Genomic DNA, 17,626 nt, shown 5'->3' with positions numbered 1-17,626 from the left:
ATATAAGTGTAACATATCCTAAAAGGTAATATCAAAAATGTCCGTCAATACCTTCAAAACAGCGAAATAATTGATTCTTTCAACTAATTCCTATTCGTTATTTTGTAAAAAAAAAACATATATGTAACGTTCTTGATCTCATGTCAATCTATTTGCTTTTCGAAAAGGCGGTTCATTTGCATGGGTTTTTTCGATCATTTTTAACTTCGTGTTACCTAAATCTAATAGAGGAAATACTGAGCCTTTTAAAAACTACCTTAAGATTATTTAACATAAATATTTCTCAGCCCATTGTATTGGCTTTTCGAAAAGGTGGTTCATTTGCATGGGTTTTTTCGATCATTTTTAACTTCGTGTTACCTAAATCCAATAGAGGAAATACTAAGCCTTTTAAAAACCACCTTGAGATCATTTAACATACATATTTTTCATCCAAAGTTTATTAGGTAATAGCCGGGCAAATATTAATGTAGAAGTTGTAAGGTATTCAACACTGCATGTGATTGGTGCGTTTTTAATTGACCGACAGCGAAAGCCATTTAAGAGCCAGTTTCATTAAAAATCTATCTACATATTTGTTAATTCGTGGTCAGAATAGTAATCTATTGCCTTTAAGATTTAAAGACACAAAACATTTTCAGAAAAAATACCAATCTAAAGACAGAGCTGAGATGAGTAACGTTAACAAGAACCCTCTAAATAATCTATAAACTTTGTAACCCAAAAACATAGCAGAACCAAAAGAAAAAAAAAGCAGAACACAAATAAAAAAAAAGGTAACCCCCAAAAAATAGCAGAACCAAAATATAAAAAAAGGGATAATGGGTGAGTGATTCTTAAAAATGCTACAATATGCAGACAGAAAGTGGTCTTCATTTAATCAAAAACCATTTACATGCAGTTTTAAAGCAAAAGTAGATGAACGGACCTTAAGCTTTTATGGGACGGGGGGTGCACGTGCACCCTGTGCTCCCCCCTGGTTACGGCCCTGAGATTAAATAACAGAACATAATATTGTAGTTTTGATGTTAGATGATAAACAAATTAACGCGAAAACAGAAAACAATTACTGAATCTTTTTTTTCTTTTAAAAAAAACATCTGAACTTAAAACCTACTGGCAGGTCAAACGTCGAATTTTACTTGAACCGAACCTAATTGAAACAATGGATAACAAGGCGGTCTTCTTTGATGTCATTAAGTTCGGCTCATGCGAAGTTCGACGTTTGACATGAGCCTTAATAAGTTGTGGACATTTGAAATGGATTATGGATATGCAACTCCGCTTACCTCCTCAGATTCTAGAGTTTTGAAGCGTACGTTGCTTGGCATCGTTCGCAGGAGATCACATCTTATTTGTCTTTCAACTTCACTCATTTCCGACTTTTGCTATGTAATAAAAAAATATATATATAAATAAATTAGACAAGCATAAAAATTCCGGATATAATGTTGGGGAAACGCTAACAAATTAACCCTTTTGAGCAAATAAGAATTACTCACGTATTAGAATTGAAGAAATAGAAAACGCGCGCGCGTGCTGTGTTCAGTTATAAAACACGCGGGGGTTGGCAGAACACGAGAGAAGAATTAGGAGAAGCACGACGCTTCTCGAGTGTTCTGTCAATCCCCAAGTGCTTTATAACTCCACACAGCACAGCAAGCAAGTTGTTTATTTCTTTTATAAAATACAAATTACAATAACCGTTATTTTAGATAGGAATGACACGACTAAAAGTGCGCTTGCTTGCTGTGTGCTCTCATAAAGCACTGCGCTCCTGGCCAACCAATCAGAACGCGAGATTCATAACAGTTATTTTATAATATAGATTGGTTAAACGTTTAACGGGGATAAGAATGATCATATAGGAATACGAATGTACTTGAACTTGATTGGATGAACGAATAGGACTGAGTAATGTACATGAAATAAATCGGAAATAAATCGGAAATAAATAAGAATGTACCCAAGATGGCTTGGATGAACGTATAGGAATAGGATTGTACCGGCCGAATGGAATTGTATGAACGACGAACATAGAAAAAGAAACGACTAATACCTAATTCACACCTAAACGTGTTTAGTTAAACTGTCTTTTCATTAGGAAAAATAATTGAGAAACTAGAAACCTACAATATAATGAAACTTTCTAAAATATTATCAGAGCAAGACAAAGAATAGTTTACATGCATTATTTCACCAAATATTGTGCAGTGTTCGTAGATAGTTTTTCAAACCTGTTTAGTTCAACCACTTTAAAACCTGTATACGCCTTGGTGTGAATGGGGTATAAGTTCTTTTATACATACCTTTTTTTCTACGATTTTTCTAACTTGGTTCTTGTAAAAGTTTACTCCCTAAATTAAAGATGAAATTATATATTTAAAATATTGCAATACCCCTCTTTACAGTTACCTGCGACATCTTTAGGCGAGTCTAATTTGATAACTTTAAAATTGTACGCGAATTGTACGAGAAGATCGTGCGATTTTTTGTTTATAATACGCTCAAAACATTTGAGCAACTTAATTGGGACTCTACAGAGTACAATTTGGGATTTAATTGTACTCCTCTTGTCCAATCAGGATCGAGTAATTTTGTTGAGTGTATTATAGGTTTGAATACAAAGTGCAAACATAGGAAATACAAACGATAAAAAGCATGGCAGTAGATTTACCTTTATTGCTTTTACAGAATCCACTTTTTCACAGACAAAGCTAAAAAAATATTAATGTTAGTCAGATAATATTATTATATCATTAAAACGTCATTATTATGATCTCCCTAGATGAGCCGTTATGGCACTTGGAGTAAATGATTAGAAAATACTGTATATGGTTAAATAAAAATAAAAATAAAAAATGTCATTCAGGCATTACATCATCCTTGTGCCCAAACCCTACTTTAATTGACAATCGTCATTCATTGTTACCTTGTTTGGTATCCAAAGATAAAATGAAGAAGTAAAAAACAGAAAAACATAGAAGCTTGAAGACGTTTAAGAGTAAATTTTAAACATATTTTCGTAAGTCAATACATTTTCTGTAAGACCAAAACTCTTGATGATCTGTACACGCAAAAATAACTTGGAATAAACTGATAATCAGTATTGTACAGATAAAAGCAGGTATAGTATAAATTCAATTAAGAAACCTTTCAATTTGGGACAGTTTTTTGATTGGTTACCCCCCAAAGACGCAAGGCATTATGGGGATGTGAAAGTCTAGAATTAGCCAAATCTTAGGAAGATTTTCGATATGAGGAGGCTCTGGGTACGAGAACTGTGAAAATTGTAAGCTTGTAAGCTTTCCAAATTGAAAATGAGTAGGGTCTGGGTACGGATAATGGGATTTCATAAAAAATTCTAGTTTCCCGGGTTTAGCGGCCAATCTCTCGTTCCCAGGTTCTTTTTACAAGACACATAAATAAATAAATTAATCAAAAATCAAGATGTCGTACCTTTTCCATACTTGAGCACGGCATGAACTTGGGATACCTTCCTGAACTAGACGCTTTATTTCTTTCTGTAAGAACCAAAAAAAGTTGATAGATATATTATTTCGAATTCTCTAGGGGCCGTGACCGTATAATGGTTTCTGATTGGCTCAGCAATGACCTCGCGCGCTGTGATTGGTTCAAAAGTTGCTGTCAATCAATTCTAACCGGTGACAGTACCGTGCCTTGTCGGTATTTACCCAAACGAGATATGCGTTATAGTCTAGACCGTGTACTCTAGATTGAAGACGTAGCCAGTATATGCTAATTTACTGACCTCTTTGTACAAAACATTATCGTCATTCCTCTTCTTCGCTTTTGTGTATTCATCCCAAAATTTCACATGCCCTGTCTTATTCTGTAACAAAGAGTATGTGGTCAATACGTAGTAGAACTGTTTGATAAAAGGTCTCTCTATTTATTAGGCGGTAAAGATATTAGGATATGTATTTTATAACTAATGAAGTTAACCTATCTGACTGAAGGTCTATGTCTTTATTTAACAATTTTTCGCCGAAAGCGAAGTGAATATCGGGGAATATTTACCAAGACGCGAGGCAAATAATTGTTTTAGTATAAATACACAGGTGATTCTTCAAAAAAAAAAAAAAAAAAAAAAAAAGAAGAAGATAAAAGACATTTTTTCCGGTTACAGCAACAAAGCGGCTAGCCGCCATTTTGGAATATCGCTGGAGGTGATTATCGTGTGATAGTGTGAGTTTATCGACCAATAAGCGCGCGAGATTTTCAATAATCACCAGTGTATTTTTACTAAAAGGCGGTAAGGATATTAATAGAGTATCTATTTTATAACTTATAGTACACTCAACAAAATTACTCGACTCTGATTGGTCGAGAGGAGTACAATTATAGCGTTAATTGTACTCCGTAGGAGTACCGAATTAAGTCGCTACTGGCAACACGGCCAAAACAATGTCAAAACAATTATTTTCTATCATTTTGTACTTAAAAAACATATAAATAAAATTTTAAAGCCGTAAGAACTAATCTTTTTTATGCATTCCAGTTGCGCGATGGACTGAAAATCGGCCACCAAATAGACAAAGATGAACGGCGTCGCTTCGCATTTTTACTGAAATTTTGTTGAGTGAACTATAAACAAAAAATCGCACGACCTCGAGTACAATTTGGAAATTAATAGACACGAGTAATGTTTTGAAAGTTCTTGTAATTGCATGAGCCTTTAGGCGAGTGCAATTAAAGAACTTTCAAAACATTACGAGTGTCTATTAATTCCAAATTGTACGAGATCATGGGATTTCCTATACTAATGGAGCTGACCTGAAAGAAACTGGAATAGTGTTGAGTTAGTTCTCGACAAACGAAATGGAAGACCACGCTTTCACTTTCACGACTGCCGTGAATAAAGCCGTAGACATCCTTGAAGTTACTAGATTTGGAACTGAAAAAAGATAAATGAAAGAAAAATAAATGGAATGAATTTATTATTTATTTATCCTTTATTTAGCTTGTCTAAAAAGAAAAGTAAATATTTTTTCGCTAGTTTCTCATGTTAAGTTCCGAAACGTCCGCAACGTCAGTAAGTTTTTTCATCTTTTCACGGTGTATAATTTACCCTTTTATCATTACTGTTTCATTAGAAACACCGAAGCAGCTCACGCTAGTTTTTAGATAGTTATCTCTTCTAGTTTTTAAAACGTGTTTCAAGATTTTTTCAACTAAATAGTGAACAATGTAATTTTTATGTTGTTTTCTTTTATCCATATTTCTGTTGCGCGACCGACAGTTCCTCTTGATCAAAAAACCATTAACATTCTCGCAAAATAAGACCAATTCTGAGTAGCAAAGGCTCACAGTACGATATCTTTCTTTGCAGGAAATTTGCTCTCGTCAGTTTAGAATAAATGAAGATTCATTGAACAGGCACTGTTGGTGTTCTTTTACAAGTTTTTAAAAACAATTCTTTAAAAAAATATGCTAAGTTTATTAACCTATCAGTTTAACTTGATTCAATATTAAATAAATGACTAGACATTTTTAAACTTTCAAACAAGGAAAAACAATCCTGGTGTGTTCTTCCGTCCGTTTTTTTGAAGTTTCCGTAATGTTTTTGTTAAAAACTTCACTCTTAATTTCTAAAATTGACTTGAATAATGCCTTCCTGCAGCGCACAAACACGCCATGTGCTCTCATAGTCCTTCGTGTCGTTTGGTTAGAATTTTGCTACATTTTTTGGCGTCTAAATCACGTTTCGTTTCCACGAGCATTATTTTTTTGTTTCACTGATTATATCCTTCATGTACCAAAGAATCGTATTCTCAAGAAGTTATTACTCAAGTACATAAACTTTACACTCAAACTGAGCACGTCTACACTTGTTGGCTGTCCATGTGACGTCATTAATTGCCACCATGTTAGATGAATAAACCGAATGTTGACGTTTTCCGGCTTTTGATCTTTCATCCAACATAACTGCCATTTAAGTTTCAGTTGCTTATTTTGTTGAATCTTATAAATGTGTTAGTAAAACTTTAACTAACGAAAAAAATACAAGGTCTAAATTATGAATAAAGATGGACCTTGTAGCCTTTCAAAATAGACCGTTTCTCAAGGTTGCGTGCGCATCCAACTTGACGGGCCACAAAACTGAAAAACGCGAATTCAGTAAAATTGAGAAGCCAGCTTTATATTTAAAGAGGAGCATGGTCAATTTTATGAATTACAGTCGAAAAAAAATTCATAGTAATGGAGGATAATACTCGTGTTCTGGTATCGTGGCCCGTCAAGGTCCTTAAATTTGGAAGCACACGCAACCTTGAGTAAAATGGTCTATTTGATAGTTTTATTCGATAGATAGGTGACATTCTCTAAAAATAATTCAAAGATTAATTTAAATATAATTTAAGTCATGTTAAGCAATTGTTTGATGTTTGGTTTGTCTGCCCTCTCTCTCTCTCTCTCTCTTCCTCTCTCTTTAGGAAAGCTATGTACGATAGAGATAAAATGAAACAAAAAGCTACTCAAACGAATTCGAGGGACGACTGGAGTGATTATAAGTCTATTAGAAATCGCGTCAACAACGAGATAAAAAGAGCCAAGAAGTCATATTATGAAAATCATTTTGCACAAAATTCAAAAAACTCAAAGGAGGTCTGGAAAGCTATTAATGAAGTCCTCTCACGAAGGACTAAATCTGGCTCTTATGTAACATCTATCAAAACAGGTGATACATCGATGTGTGACTCGAAGGAAATAGCCGAGGTATTCAATTGTCATTTTTCTGAAATTGGGACTAAATTAGCTTGTTTAATTCCCGATGGACCGACTGCTTATAATGATTATCTAATTAGAATTGGCTCAACATTCACCTTACGACACACATCAGTTGATGAACTTATGAAAATCATTAATTCTATTGACGTTAAAAAAGCGACAGGTCTTGACGGTATACCATCTCATTTCATCAAGATTGCTTCACCAGTAATAAGTCAATCACTAGTGAAGCTATTCAACCAATCAGTTGATAAAGGGATTTTTCCTAACGGCTTGAAACTTGCGAAAGTTACGCCAATTCATAAAGCTAATGACAAAGATGATTTGAATAATTACCGTCCCATTTCGGTCTTACCTACTATTGCTAAGATTTTCGAGAGAATAGTTTTTAACCAGTTATATGAGTATCTAAACTCAAATAATTTACTTTCTCAAAAGCAGTCGGGATTTAGACCGCTTCATTCGACTACTACTGCACTCCTAGAAGCCACAACGGAGTGGCTTACCAATATGGATGAAGGTAAATTGAACTGTGTCACTTTCCTAGATTTTAAAAAAGCTTTTGACACAGTAAATCACTCTATACTTCTCCACAAATTATACTATTATGGGATTGCAGAAGAGTCGATAAAGTGGTTCAAATCTTACCTCACAGATCGTAGTCAGAGATGCTACATAAACCATACCTTATCTAGCTCTAGAACACTCGATTGCGGCATCCCTCAAGGCTCAATCCTTGGGCCATTATTATTTATTATTTACATAAACGATCTGCCAAATAGTGTCAAATTTTCAAATGCTAGAATGTATGCTGATGACACAAGTCTCACCACTTGTGGCACATCACAAAAGACTCTATTTGACGAGGTGAACGCTGATATTTCCAATATTCATAACTGGTTGAAAGCTAACAAACTTAGCTTAAATTCAGCTAAAACAGAGCACATGTTTATTGCTTCTGACGATAAATTGAAAAAAATTACCCCCGAACCACACATATATTTAAATAGCAAACCAATTACTAGAGTCTCTACAGCAAAAACTCTGGGTGTTGTGATTGACGAACGGGTGTCTTGGGCTGCTCATATTGATTACATTTGTAAAAAAATATCTTCTGGATTGAGTGGCATAAGACGAGTCCGCGATTACATCCCCTTGGAGACAGCTATTACCATATATGAGGCTCTCGTTTTACCTTGGTTTGACTATTGTGACGTGGTATGGGATAATTTACCAGTAACGTCTGCTGAAAGATTGCAAAAAATGCAAAATAGAGCTGCAAGAATAATAACAAAAAGCAGCTACGATGTCAGATCTAGTGATATTTTAACTTCTTTAGGCTGGAAAAGCTTACAAAGAAGAAGAAAGGAGCATAAAGCAATAATGATGTTTAAGACTTTAAATGCACTTGCACCAAAATCTGTAAGGGAACTCTTTTATTTTCAAGAAAATACCTACGATTTTCGTGGTAGAGAGAAGTGCTTAAAGTTACCGAAACCCAGCACTGAGTTTTTAAAAAGAGCTCTCTCTTATGACGGTGCAAAAGTGTGGAACTCGTTACCCCAAAGTGTCAGACTGTCCAATAATTTAAAATCTTTTAAGAGGAATCTTTCGTCTGTTGGTCCTTAACACTTTAATTACTATAATATTTTTGGGGGGTAGATGAGAATTTATTTCATAAATCTGTCTATATATTCTTAACGTTATTATTAATTTTTTATATATATTACCTATGAACTCGGTTTTCATGAAAACCAATTTGTACATTGATGAAATTTCCCGAGATTAAATAAAAGACATCTCTCTCTCTCTCTCTCTCTTTGTTCAAAATTTCCAAATTTGACAACAAACATTGAATTTGATATTATCTTTCTTAAGAAATAGGTTGTTTTTGTGATAGAAAAGTTTTGAGAAATTCTGAAGCTACCATAACAACCGGAAAGATGTTCACCGATGAATAACTTTCTTTTAGAGTGTTCATTTTTTTGAATTAAGGACACTTTTCAAAGGTACCTAAAGAGCGGAAGGAGCAGATGTGTTTTGCAAATTACGTGGCATTTTTGTGCACCGATGAGGCATTCTCATTGGATGAAAACTTGTCGCAGGTGCGTTTTAATTGGCTGGGAGAGGAAGCCTTTTTAGTGTAACTACTTCTTGTATTCATTTTCAACTACCCATGAGTGATATATCAACCACTCTCATCGCAAACGTAGAAAAATTCTAACACTAGCTACTAGGAATTAAACTAGCATACATTCAGCCCTCTGAAAGATTTTCAAAAGAAAAGAAAAAAAATCGTTGAAAATTGAGTGAGTTTTCACGCGCAAGTCAAGAAGATTTTTAGTGCTACTTTCAGCATTACGTAAGAGAGTTCGTTAATTGTAGGCACCTAATCAGTATTTCCTTTCTTTCTTTCTTTCTTTTTTTGTATTTAGCTCTATGAAGGAGTTAGAGAATACGAAGAATATTCCAGAATTCTTCAGGATTTACTGAAAAATCTGAAGGTAGGTTTAGTTGAGCTAAATTTTTCACAACTATTCGTTTTTTGTCATTATTTCCCTCGAAAGATACAGTGATTCTATCGACCTACACACACCCGGAAATGACTACCTTACATTCCAACTCACTGAACGATCTCATGCAGTCGTGTTTATCTCAGCAACACACGTTCAAAATCCCACCCATTTTTAAAGAAATAATTACACAGATTTGAGTGCCTGTATTTTTTTTCTTTTAAGCTAATTACAGGTTATTTATAGTTTATTCCTTACAAAATCTTATGATAGGAATTTTTTATTGCGTGTCCGGATGGAAAAAAATACTCTAGGCTTATATTCAACCTTTAATGAAAAAAAATTCAAATATGGTTCAAATTTTTTTTTCCAAAAACATACATATCTTGGAGAAGTTTAACTTGAATTGGTATGCGCAAATACTTTTAAAGTGCAAATGAATTAACAAATCATTAACATATTGGAAGTATAAACCTTCATAACGTAGAGACGCATCACTCAAATCAAGAAATATTTTACCAATCAACTATTTACTTTATGCAGAACCAGTACTGAAAGTATTGTCGAAGGGTTCATGTGCATTTTAAACTTCAGTTTAGATTAATTTTTAGGCAAGATTTTAACAATAAGAAGGCAGTCTCATTGGCGTCGTGTTAGAGCTCTATTGTTAGATCTTTGCAGCACAAGCACACCTTGAAATTGCTCCAAAATGTATAATCAAAATGCTAATTAACTTTTTAAGTCAATGGTAAAAGGATTCAAGGAGTCTTAAAGTAGTAAATATATAAAACAGCTATTTCAAAAGCCTTGTCTTGCAAATGAAGAATGCTGAATAGTGCTCAATCCATAACTTCGAACCAATAATAGTCCCCTTAGTCACAGTTCCTTGCGCCATCTTAAAAGGTAGCGCGTGCCTTTGCATCGAAGCGAGATAAAAGGTGAGCTTGAATAATTGTCGACACGAATGAAAAACGCCTGCGTATGCTCTGCATCCGTATGCAAAATAGCCATAACATATGTAAATTTGACTTTCAAACATGCCTGATAAATTGGACTTCACAAAAATGCCAAAACTTAGTGTCCATGCTTGAAACTTAAGGCTAATTCTTTCATATTGTGTTTCTTGTTTCTTAATATTGTATCTTGGTCTGGCAAAAGTATACTCTCGAACTTTTTAGTATACTTGGAGCCGGAAACAAACATTTATTTTCTCACTCAAACTCTTCAAGATTCTTAGAAAACGTGCTAAAATGTACGCATCCGTAAATGTTTTTCTCAAGTGTCTAATTGTCCAAGATGTCAAAAAAGGTCTCTATCATTGCAAGCTCACTGTTCGTCTAGAAGAGTCATCATCCACTCTTTTCACAGTCAAAGTAAAATACCTTAAGAATTGTAAAACCAGCAAAAAAATACTTTTTGTGACTAACATCAATATAAATGTTAGATTTCATAAACATTTGACTTTAAATACTCTGCAGGAACCGCATGCGATCGTTGAACGCCTATTTTTCTCTAGATGACATACTTGAACATTAACATAACAATTAACAATATGAAAGGATACCGGCATGCTTACCTACTCGAAAGAAAGCGCATTCTGGGTCATTTTCTAGTTTAAATGTATAAGTAAATATCAAAGGAACGCATTGGTTTGAAGAAAGAGAACGTCCAACCGAGAATGACAAAGATTTGAAAATAAATATTTTCGATGACAGCTGAAGCGCGAACGTAACTGTTTGGAACACAAATTCAACGCGTAAGGTAAGCGCGGAAAAAATCTAAATTTTTTATAGTATTTGATTTTGATATTTTGTGATTTATATAATTCAGCCGATGTCAATAACAGCGGCTTTTGTTTTTTGTTTGTTTGAGTTTTTATCTCATAAAGTTATTCTTAAACTGAAATGACAATGAATAATAGGGTGCAGAATGAAAGCGGTTTTGAATCAATGTTTTCCGGATAAGCACTGATATGCCTGTACATAAATATATTATCTTTTTCCTTTTCTTTATATATATATATATATATAGATTAGGTAATGTAAGTTAAATCTTGCGAAACAGTTCTTTATTGATTGCAAGAAAAGAGAAGAGAAAAGAAGAGAAGAGAAGAGAAGAGAAGACAAGAGAAGAGAAGACAAGAGAAGAGAAGACAAGAGAAGAGAAGACAAGAGAAGACAAGAGAAGAGAAGACAAGAGAAGAGAAGACAAGAGAAGAGAAGACAAGAGAAGACAAGAGAAGAGAAGAGAAGAGAAGAGAAGACAAGAGAAGACAAGAGAAGAGAAGACAAGAGAAGACAAGAGAAGAGAAGACAAGAGAAGACAAGACAAGAGAAGACAAGAGAAGACAAGAGGAGAGAAGACAAGAGTAGAGAAGACAAGAGAAGAGAAGACAAGAGAAAACAAGAGAAGAGAAGAGAAGACAAGACAAGACAAGAGAAGACAAGACAAGAGAAGACAAGAGAAGACAAGAGAAGACAAGAGAAGAGAAGACAAGACAAGACAAGAGAAGAGAAGACAAGAGAAGACAAGAGAAGACAAGAGAAGACAAGACAAGACAAGACAAGACAAGAGAAGACAAGAGAAGATCAAGAGAAGAGAAGAGAAGATCAAGAGAAGAGAAGAGCAAAACAAAGAGGAGAGGAGATAAGATCAGAGGAGATGAGAAAAAATATTAGTCTAGGGTCCAGCTTTCAATTCAGTTTAAAAACTCAAATATTGCATCAGTTTCCAACAACTCAAACATACAAAAGAACTCTCATTACACTTCTCATGAACAACTTACAATATCGCCGACTTTTCTAGACGCAAATGATTTATTACTACTATTAAAGTAATAAAACATAGTCACACTTCAAGATGTCCTTTAAGATTGACCTGTCATAGAATTACTAAAGAAAATAACAAAAATATTTCCAATGTGTCACTCAAAAATGCAGTCATGTCTTATCAAACTACCCGCATTCCAAAATCTATCAATGCAAGTGGGATTACGTTGTTTGCTTTATTTAAGGAAAAACCTTTTTTAAACAGTTGGAAACTGATGTACTATGATAAAATGCCTGTTTGAAGCGGTATTTTCAATTGTACAAAGATGTTGTTTTTTTTTGCAAGAGGGACTATGTTGCTTTATTTAAGCAAAACCTTTTTTAAACAGTTAGAAACTGATGTACTATGATAAAATGCCTGTTTGTACAAAGATGTTTTGTTGCATTTGTGTTAGAAGAATGTTGCTTTGTCAGGCTTTTTTATAGAAAATACATATGGGAAATAAGCAAATGAAGGCCTAAACCTCATTTTCGAATAAAATGTTTGCTTTGGGTTAACACTTTGATTCCACTTTCATCGGTCATCTCCACTTCCAAACAAGTTAAACTTTCTGAATAACAAGATTTTAGCCTTTTACAACAGCCTTTCTTCAAGAAAATAGTTTTTAGCGTTCACTGCTTGAATACGAAAGGAAGTCTCTCTTGAATATGCTCGTTTAGCCAAGCATGGTCTAGAACTGAACATGGACTGGACTGGACCCGAGAAAACATGGACTGGGTTTAGAAAACATGGACCAGGTACAAAATGTAGACTCGGGGCCATAGTCAATATAGTCAATATATAGTCAATCAATCTTGCGGCATGAACGTGTGGATAATATATTACATTAGTAAAAATACACAGGTGATTATTGAATACCTCGCGCGCTGATTGGTCGAGAAACTCACACTATCACACGATAATCACCCCCAGCGATAATCCAAAATGGCGGCCAGCCGCTTTGTTGCTGTTACCGGGAAAAATGCCTTTTATCTTTTTTTTTTTTCTTTTTTAAAGAATCACCTGTGTATTTATACTAAAACAATTATTTGCCTCAGCCTCAATGAATATCGGAGAATATTTACCTCGCAGTTTGAAGACTCGTGTCTCGGTAAATATTAGAGAGTTTTAGATTGACTTTTTTTCTCCCCGCAAACGGCAAACGTGACCATGTTTTCATAGTTTTCCTGTACTTTACTTTACCTTTTACAAATCTTCTCACCAAAGACAAATATCCTTTTGTTTTTCTATACTACTTGGACTTTTTTGCGATACTTTTTAAGCTATTTAAAATAATTTTTTACTGGTCAACTGACGTTTCACGTTTGCCGTGAACGTAAATCTAAAACTCTCTATTCCCCGATATTCACTTCGCCTTCGGCGAATAATTGTTAAATAATGTGCACGAGTTCAGTTATACTATTGGATATGATTCCGGTGAATTTTGAAAATATCGGTTTACAAACTAGTCAACATTTTTAACCATCACGTTAGAGATTAATAATGTTGACTATAGTTTATAAACCGATATTTAAATTCGCTGGAATCATATCCAAGAGTATAACTGAACTCGTGTACATTATTGTGTAATATAATATACACACACGTTCATGCCGCAAGATTGATTGATTATATATTGACTACATTGACTATGGCCCCGAGTCTACATTTTGTACCAGGTCCATGTTTTTTAAGCCCAGTCCATGTTTTCTTGTGTCCAGTCCAGTCCATGTTCTAGACCATGCCCACTTAGCCAATCTAAAAAGGGTTTGGCAGTTATAATCCACTATGTCTTTAGAAAATATAGGCTGGTTGATCTGACTAATAAAAATATTTTTTCTCCAGTGCTTGCTGACAGACTTCAAGAACGAACTCAAAGAATACAACATGGTAGAGCGAAGGAAAGCCGTCCTCAACATATTTTTCGTTCTTACTGCTGGAATTTTTTTCTATACGTTAGTTAATTCAAGAGAAATAAGGACACAAGCAAAAGGAAAACAGTTTGAGGAGGAAAATATTGCAGTTGACAAAAGAACGAATGGATTGAAGTTTGATGATTTGAATCCGGTTGCCAAGACGAAAGAGATGGAGAATTTGATAAAACAAAAAAGATTCCACATGAAAAAGGACTGCAACCATCCTCAAAAGCAAGAACAGCGGGACAAAATGGGAGACTTTGAATTTAGTGATGGTAAACTTGATGCTCTGGTAAGAGGAAAGATAAGAAAACCTAGAGCGGAGCCCGAGACATCACCGAGCTCGGAACCCGAGACATCACCGAGCTCGGAACCCGAGACATCACCGAGCTCGGAACCCGAGACATCACCGAGCTCGGAACCCGAAGTCAAACCGGAAAGCAAAGCAGAATCCGAAACCAATCCGGAATCGACATCGGAACCCGAACCATTACTGTGGGCAGAGCCCGAACCGGACTGGGATACAGCAGTGGACGTCTGGAAAACAGCTTGGCCTTTACATGTGTACGGACTTGCGAGTATATTTGTACTTTTTGGGATTATTTCTTTAATCGAGCTGATCAGAATTCACGTCAAAAGTACGAGAAAAACAGCTTTGAAAGTGAGTCTCTTAATCATTATGACAATTTTTTGTGTGACAAGGGCTGTCACGTTATTCACCGACCCGTACGGATCCAAAGGTATTATAAATCCCATCCTGTCACGCATTCTCTTCGCCATCGGTCACCCCTGTATTATCTCCGCTATGAGCCTACTTCTTCTAGTTTTGATTGACACCACGAAAATGAACATAGCCCCTCCCACATTTCAACGCGTCCAGTTCATCATTGCCGTCGTCTTTTTCCACATTGTTTTGGTATTAATAACAGACGTTTTAGTTACTTTTTACGTTGAAACGAAAGTACTCATCCTCATTTGCCAGATTTATTATCTACTCTTAGGATTCGTATTGACAATAGGTTATGCCAGAGTAGGATTCAAAATTGCTTCAAATTCCTCGGCTAGCGTGACGCGTGACGAAAAAATGGAAAAACTCAAGATTCTGATTGGTTTAGCCTCAGTCACCGGGTTCGCCTTAGTTTGTGCTACCATATATGGAGCCGCAGGGGTGTTTGGGATATATTCTAATGTCAAGGTCGTGGATCCCTGGCCCTGGTGGGCGTTTCAAACTGTTCTTCGAGTGCTTGAAATCGTCATGGTCGTGGTGCTCTTAGCCATGAATGTCAAAGTGACTGGTTCGGGACTCGGTATTCGGGAAATGTTCGGGAGATGCCATAGGAAACTATTCCAGAACAAAGTGGAAGATACAGTATCCGGCCCGCCGATAAATAACACTAACTCGTGGATGACGAACAGCGTGAATATGAATACTTAAAACGAAGAAAATGTACATCACTTTCATGCTAATTTTGGCGGGAAAACTCACGGATGGTTTGCTACCATCACTCATTAGAGCAGTTTTCGCATGACTGTGAAAAGTTCACGGCACAAACACGGCACTGCAAAGACCCAGCCAATAAAAAATCTAAAAAACATCACAGTCGCGGTAAGACATGAACTCTTCATCCAATCAAATGCACGAAACACGGCACGAACACGACGCGGACATGGTAACGACAAGACATGAGCTCTTCATCCAATCAAATGGACGAAACACGGCACGAACACGACGCGGACACGGTCACGACAAGACATGAACTCTTCAATCAATCAAATGTATGCACAAAACACGGCACGAACACGACGCGGACACGGTCACGACAAGACATGAACTCTTCAATCAATCAAATGTATGCACAAAACACGTCACGAACACGACGCGGACACGGTCACGACAAGACACGAACTCTTCATCCAATCAAATACACGAAACACGGCACGAACACGACGCGGACACGGTCACGACAAGACATGAACTCTTCATCCAATCAAATGCACGAAACACGTCACGAACACGACGCGGACACGGTCACGACAAGGACACGGCACTGCTAGACCAATCACATTGAGAAAGAAAAAAGAAAGCCAATCAAAATTCTAGGAAACATCACGGTTGCGGCACGGCACTGAACTTTTCACAGTCATTCGAAATCTACTCTACTAAAGACGGGTAAACTCGGAATAGGGATTTTCCTATTTTGCCCCGAGGAAAATTATTTGAGATTTTGCCCGTAGGCTGCCCCTTCAAGGTACATTTACTACATATTAAAAATGTCGGTTACCTGTCAAGGTCTGGGAGGCTAGGATTGTACAGTCTTGCTTCTCTCAAGAGCTCAAAGATACGATCCTTGTACTGCAAACGAAACAAATAGTGGGTTAAAAGACTATTTAACTTTGGACATGTTTCCGTTCTTCAAACCCCTTGGGAATAAGGAATATATCAAATATATCTAATCAATAAACCGTTTTACAAATACCAACGGTAAAGTAAAGAATGCACGTCTCTTCCACAATACAAACACTTTGGAATTCCACGGACCTCCACTGGAACACGAGTATTCTACACAAACTCGAAGCTAACCCTGAGCCACAGAGAACTCAAAACTGGAGTACTGTCATCTTACGAGAAAGTAGATTTTTTCGTGGAACGACATGGCAAACGCACAGAGAAACAGTTAATGATTGGCGAGATTCTCGGAACCAATCACACCGTTGATAACACTGCTCAGCCAATGAAAATGCTCGTTCACGGTACCGTCATGCACGATCACAGCAGCGCAAGTTCGTTCATAGCATGCGTTTTTTTCAAAGTCAAGCGAAATAGACTTCTTTGCCTTGGGTATAAGGCTTTCTCATTTCAGACCATGTGTCATTCTCTTGATAATAGGATTTTTTGTTTAATACAATATTCACGTGTCTTCTAATGCGCAACCATTTAACACAGAAATTATGCTCTTGGGAATGACACGTTGTCTGAAATGGGAAAACATTACGCCAAAGAGGTTTATTTGCTCTTTCGGCCTTTAATCCTACCCGGATTTCTTCGACGTAGTGCCAGTCGGCGAGATCATCATCTAGAAACGCACGACAAAACTAAAGTAAAACAATTTTGCCTAAAGAGTGTTACCACAAGTACATTATTTGACAATTACACCCAAAGCCTTAATGGTCTATGAGGAGTCAATAGCCCATGGCCCATAGACGTTTCAATGTTTCAGTATCAACCTATTAATCGGTCAAATAAATGGATACAAACAATTTTGAAGTTAGGTTGAAATAATTGATTTTTGCTTTTTTTTGGTTTTCAAATATGCTACTTTTCGCTACTAGTATATCACTAATAGACCACTAGTAGGTCAGCCAATCAGAGGGCAGGATTTGTGATAGACCACTAGTAGATCAGCCAATCAGAGGGCAGGATTTGTGATAGACCACTAGTAGGTCAGCCAATCAGAGGGCAGGATTTGTGATATACCATTAGTTGTTGTTTTTTTCACAGCTTTATTTGGGAAAACTAATATTACAATGTATTGAATAGAAAGAAAAAAAATAGTTACCTAGAAAGGAAAGTTACGAACGGGACACGAGACCCATGCAAGGTGACCACCTCATGAATTGTTGAAATAATTAAACATAAAA

At 36.0% G+C, this 17,626-nt stretch overlaps 2 protein-coding genes across 2 annotated transcripts in view; one reads left to right on the top strand and one right to left on the bottom strand.

Annotated features, from left to right (window-relative positions):
• The window catches only part of LOC116297694 (uncharacterized), a 21,935-nt gene extending 4,683 nt beyond the window's left edge, over window positions 1-17,252 (top strand). The window contains exons 2-3 of the mRNA XM_031705969.2: window positions 9,186-9,254; window positions 13,917-17,252. Of these exons, the coding sequence (XP_031561829.1) occupies window positions 13,959-15,422 (1,464 nt within the window). The 5' untranslated portion in view covers window positions 9,186-9,254; window positions 13,917-13,958 and the 3' untranslated portion in view covers window positions 15,423-17,252. The remainder of the gene's footprint in view (window positions 1-9,185; window positions 9,255-13,916) is intronic.
• Window positions 1-17,626, bottom strand: part of LOC116297689 (uncharacterized) — a 49,767-nt gene that overhangs the window by 25,289 nt on the left and 6,852 nt on the right. Inside the window, exons 11-18 of the mRNA XM_089024664.1 lie at window positions 17,021-17,061; window positions 16,270-16,340; window positions 4,798-4,918; window positions 3,773-3,853; window positions 3,460-3,524; window positions 2,678-2,717; window positions 2,310-2,357; window positions 1,290-1,388 (exon numbers count right to left, since the gene is read on the bottom strand). Coding sequence (XP_088880790.1) covers window positions 1,290-1,388; window positions 2,310-2,357; window positions 2,678-2,717; window positions 3,460-3,524; window positions 3,773-3,853; window positions 4,798-4,918; window positions 16,270-16,340; window positions 17,021-17,061 — 566 coding nt within the window. The remainder of the gene's footprint in view (window positions 1-1,289; window positions 1,389-2,309; window positions 2,358-2,677; window positions 2,718-3,459; window positions 3,525-3,772; window positions 3,854-4,797; window positions 4,919-16,269; window positions 16,341-17,020; window positions 17,062-17,626) is intronic.

This window comes from Actinia tenebrosa, unplaced genomic scaffold (assembly GCF_029948245.1).
Source record: "Actinia tenebrosa isolate PJP-AT-01 unplaced genomic scaffold, QUT_ActTen_1.0 PGA_scaffold9__36_contigs__length_13948895, whole genome shotgun sequence".
Classification (NCBI taxonomy): Eukaryota; Metazoa; Cnidaria; class Anthozoa; order Actiniaria; family Actiniidae; genus Actinia; species Actinia tenebrosa.
The sequence above is the reverse complement of the archived record's forward strand: the minus strand, read 5'-3'. Positions and strand labels throughout refer to the sequence as shown.